This window comes from Loxodonta africana, chromosome X (assembly GCF_030014295.1).
Source record: "Loxodonta africana isolate mLoxAfr1 chromosome X, mLoxAfr1.hap2, whole genome shotgun sequence".
Classification (NCBI taxonomy): Eukaryota; Metazoa; Chordata; class Mammalia; order Proboscidea; family Elephantidae; genus Loxodonta; species Loxodonta africana.
The window spans coordinates 121,787,715-121,791,391 of record NC_087369.1 but is presented as its reverse complement, the minus strand read 5'-3'; the positions used below and the strand labels follow the sequence as shown (position 1 = coordinate 121,791,391).

The 3,677-nt window shown below is 47.3% G+C and overlaps 1 protein-coding gene across 1 annotated transcript; it reads right to left on the bottom strand.

The window, feature by feature from the left end:
* Positions 1-1,379: 1,379 nt before the first annotated feature.
* Positions 1,380-3,259, bottom strand: LOC100654374 (protein ARMCX6-like). Its single transcript, XM_003422057.4, has 2 exons — positions 3,199-3,259; positions 1,380-2,199 (listed from the first exon to the last, which is right to left on the bottom strand). Exons 1-2 carry the CDS (start codon positions 3,257-3,259, stop codon positions 1,643-1,645), a joined length of 618 nt encoding a protein of 205 aa, XP_003422105.1. The 3' UTR covers positions 1,380-1,642.
* Positions 3,260-3,677: the final 418 nt, after the last annotated feature.

Genomic DNA, 3,677 nt, shown 5'->3' with positions numbered 1-3,677 from the left:
ATTCTGGCTGTACTTCCTCTAAGACAGATTTTTTCTTTCTTCTGGCAGTCCATGGTATATTCAATATTCTTCGCCAACACCACAATTTGAATGTGTCAAATCTTCAGTCTCCCTTTTTCATTTCCCTGCTTTCACATGCATTTGAGGTGATTGAAAATACCATAGCTAGGGTCAGGGGCAGCTTAGTTGTCAAAGTGGCATCTTTGTTTTTAAGATTTTTAAAGACGTCTTTTGCCACAGATTTGCCCAATGCAATATGTCATTTGATTTCTTGTCTGCTGATTCCATGGGCATTGAGGCATTGAAAGTAGCAATCAATGCCCATGGAAGCAGCCATGCTAAGCACCCTAAGCATCTGTCTTTCCACCCTCAATGGGAGTTACTGGAGGGCTCCATGGCCCCCTCCCAAGATTCCACCAAAAAGACAAAGGGTAGAACAGAAAGGGGGTTCTTCAAAAAAAAAAGGCAGGTGCCAACCCTTCGCATTCTGCCAGGACCTTCCTTGGGACCCCAAGGAAGAAAGGGGGGCTGCAAGGGGGGTTAACAGTTGCTTTGTGGGAGAGCTAGAATTACACAGAGTGAACACTCAACCAATGACAACCATTAGTGCTATAATTAGGCATTAAGAGCACGCAGGTGCGTGGCAGGGTTCCTCCCTAGGATGGGGAGACAAGCCCCAAAGATACTGACCTTCCTTTCTAGGCGGGCAGTCTAGGAAGGAAGGAGGGGCACGCACCCTGATCAAGGAGTTTCTCTGCGCCAGGAACTGTGCTGGTTGCTTCACGGGTGTTGACTCTTAGTCCTCTCCGCGTTCCATCTTCATTTCCTAAGCCCTGTCCCCCCCACCCGCCACCACCCAGCCCCTTCTTGAAGCTTTTACCGAGCACTGCAGCCCACTTCAGCTTCTGCCTCCTGTGAGCACTGGTGAGCGTGCTTTTGTCAGGGAGCCAATGCCCCAGCTGGTTAGCATTTAGTGTGTGTGTTTGTCTTTCTCTTCATGTAGACTGTTAACTCGAGGACGAGGACCATGTCTCTTTTTTTTGCCAATCAAAGCACACAACTTTATTGATGATACACACAAATGAAGACTTGGGTGAGTAAAGTGAAGTCGGTACAATTGACAAAAGCGGAGTGTATGAATAGGTTTTTGATGAATAGTCAGCTCGCAGAGAAGAAAGAGTAGATTTGAAAAAGAGAATTCAATCTAAGCAGCAACAAATGCGTTTCCAGCACAAGCTCTGACATGTGTCTGGTCTCCACAGAACAGTCCAGCTTAAACAGGGAGACCACCACAGGGAACAACATCGCTCTGTGATGCTGTAATAGGATGTTTTTTACCCACAGCTGGCAGCTGCAGTGAGCCCTTCACAAGAAGAAGGCTGCAAGGGAGGGATATACAATGCGCATTGCCTGCAGACTTATAAAACCAAGAGGTTACTCTGAGCTCTGTGGGCACCCCTGCCTGGCCAGTGAGAGTGTGGTCCCTGATTCAGCAACTGTAACTTTCACCCAGTGATGCGGTGATTGGCTAAGGCTGCATCTTCTACAGCACCCACTGCAGATTCCTTGAGTGAGAACACAGGTGAGTGCTCAACAAACGGGCTTTGGGTGGATTCGGTCCGTTGCTGTTTGGGATGGCCATTTAAGGGGCCAAGGTGTCCAGGAGAATCTCTCTGTTTCCATTTCTGATAGAGAGGGGCATGAATGACAATAGCTCGTGGGCCCCGAGCAACCCCCCTGCCAAGGCTGGCTTTTCAGACAAACCCATTAGTGGTTTCAAAACCTGAGCCTTAGTACATCCACTTCCTTCTGATATCAAAGGAAGCTTCAAGTCTGAAACGGACTTGGCAAGCATGTTATTAATAGCTGTCATGCTTATTAACACATTTAATCCTGCCTGCTGCAGAAATGAGTTGCAGCAACGAGACACAGTCTCGCGACACACTTGGTTGATGTACATCTTATTCTGGGCCTGATTTTCGGCACTCACGTTGAAGTTACCCAGGGCACAGAAAGCCTTCTCCTCAGCAGTGGGGTTGGGAGTGGGGATCATGTTTCCAACAATGGAGAGGCTGGCCAAATGACTATTGATACCGTGGCTACGTGAAAAACCAGCATCCTTGGGCCGAGCAAACAACACTTTTACCTGAATGAAAGGACTCTTGGAGAGGTCAAGAACACAGCTGACACTTTTAGTGCCTTAAAAAAAAAAAACTTAACCACCCCCAAAAGTCGTTATTTTCATTGTGGAAAAGGTGATTCTTATTTATCAGGATCTTCTCCTCTTTGGGAGAATCTGCTTCCTTGCCACCCTCATCTCCAGGGCTTTACTCAGCCTGTGGCCTTGATCTCAGACCACCGCCCTTACCTGTCCACACCTTGTGTCTGCAGTTCCCACTCTGGTTCTACGTTCTTCAGGTTAGTAGATAAACACTAGCCCCTACCACCAGACCTGCTTTCACTAAGTCCCCAATCTGAGCACATCTGTGACAAGTTACGGATGTGTCTGACTCCTTGAAAAAGCCATCTAGTTGTGGTGTCCTAGGAAGGAGATATTTGGACGTTCTTTTCCAGGTCACAAGCTGCCCTAAATACTATCCAACTTGAACCTAAGGGCCAAGCAAATACATAGAGTTTCGATTTGAGTCTCCCCAGATAGATACGTCAATACACAGGATACAAGTTTATAAGTAGTACTGGTGGCGCAGTGGTTAAGAGTTGTGCTGCTAACCAAAGGGTCAGCCGTTTGAATCCACCAGGGGCTCCCTGGAAACCCTATGGGGCAGTTCTACTCTGTCCTATAGTATAGGGTCGCTATGAGTCGGAATCGACTCGACGGCAACTAGTTTGGTTTGGGTTTGGTTTTCTGATTTAGGGACTTAATATTCAGATGTTTCTCGTCTGGTGTTTACTTTCCTCAGCCTCATTTCCACCATTCCCCCAGAAGCACACCACTCGCCTTTTCCAACACCAAATTGCCCCTGGACCCTGTACTGTTCTGACTCTGAAACCTCTGTCCGCACCTCTTATCTCCAGGCTATCACAGCATGTGCAGTAATTGCCTTCCTCCGTTGTCTACATTTATACACAGATACACAGACAAGAGATGATGGAAACTAGCGGATACGCTGGCACGTAAGCCTCAGAGGAATCTAGCTTTCAAGGAGTTCCCATTTAGGTCCCAAACACACCCCCTACCCTGCCCTCCAGCCTCCTTTATCACCTTGCACCCTTTCCCACAAATGCCTGTTTTTTCCATTCCCCTTTTCCCCAGCCAACCCTTTGTACCTGCCCTCTCCCCGCAAATGCCCCCTTTTCTGCCCCACTCCCCATTTCTGACCTGTAGACACTGACACTGCTTTCTTCGGACCAGAAGGGATTGGGATTAAGTAACGGTGTTCTGAGAAGAGGACTGCAGTTTAAGAGCAAGTTCTGGTTTCACACTTGCCTCTACCGCCCCCTCGTGACCGATTCGGGCTTCACATTTCCCTAAGGAAACCCACATTTGCTTTGGTCTTTTTTTTTAGGGAAATGAAACATACTCATTTTGTTTTGTTTTCCTAACTATAAAAATACACATTTCCTGCAAAACTTTCAAACAGTACAAAATAAATATAGCGGAAAGTGCAAGTTTCTCCATTGTTCATCCCCTGGAGATAACTAGGAGCACTGGTGGC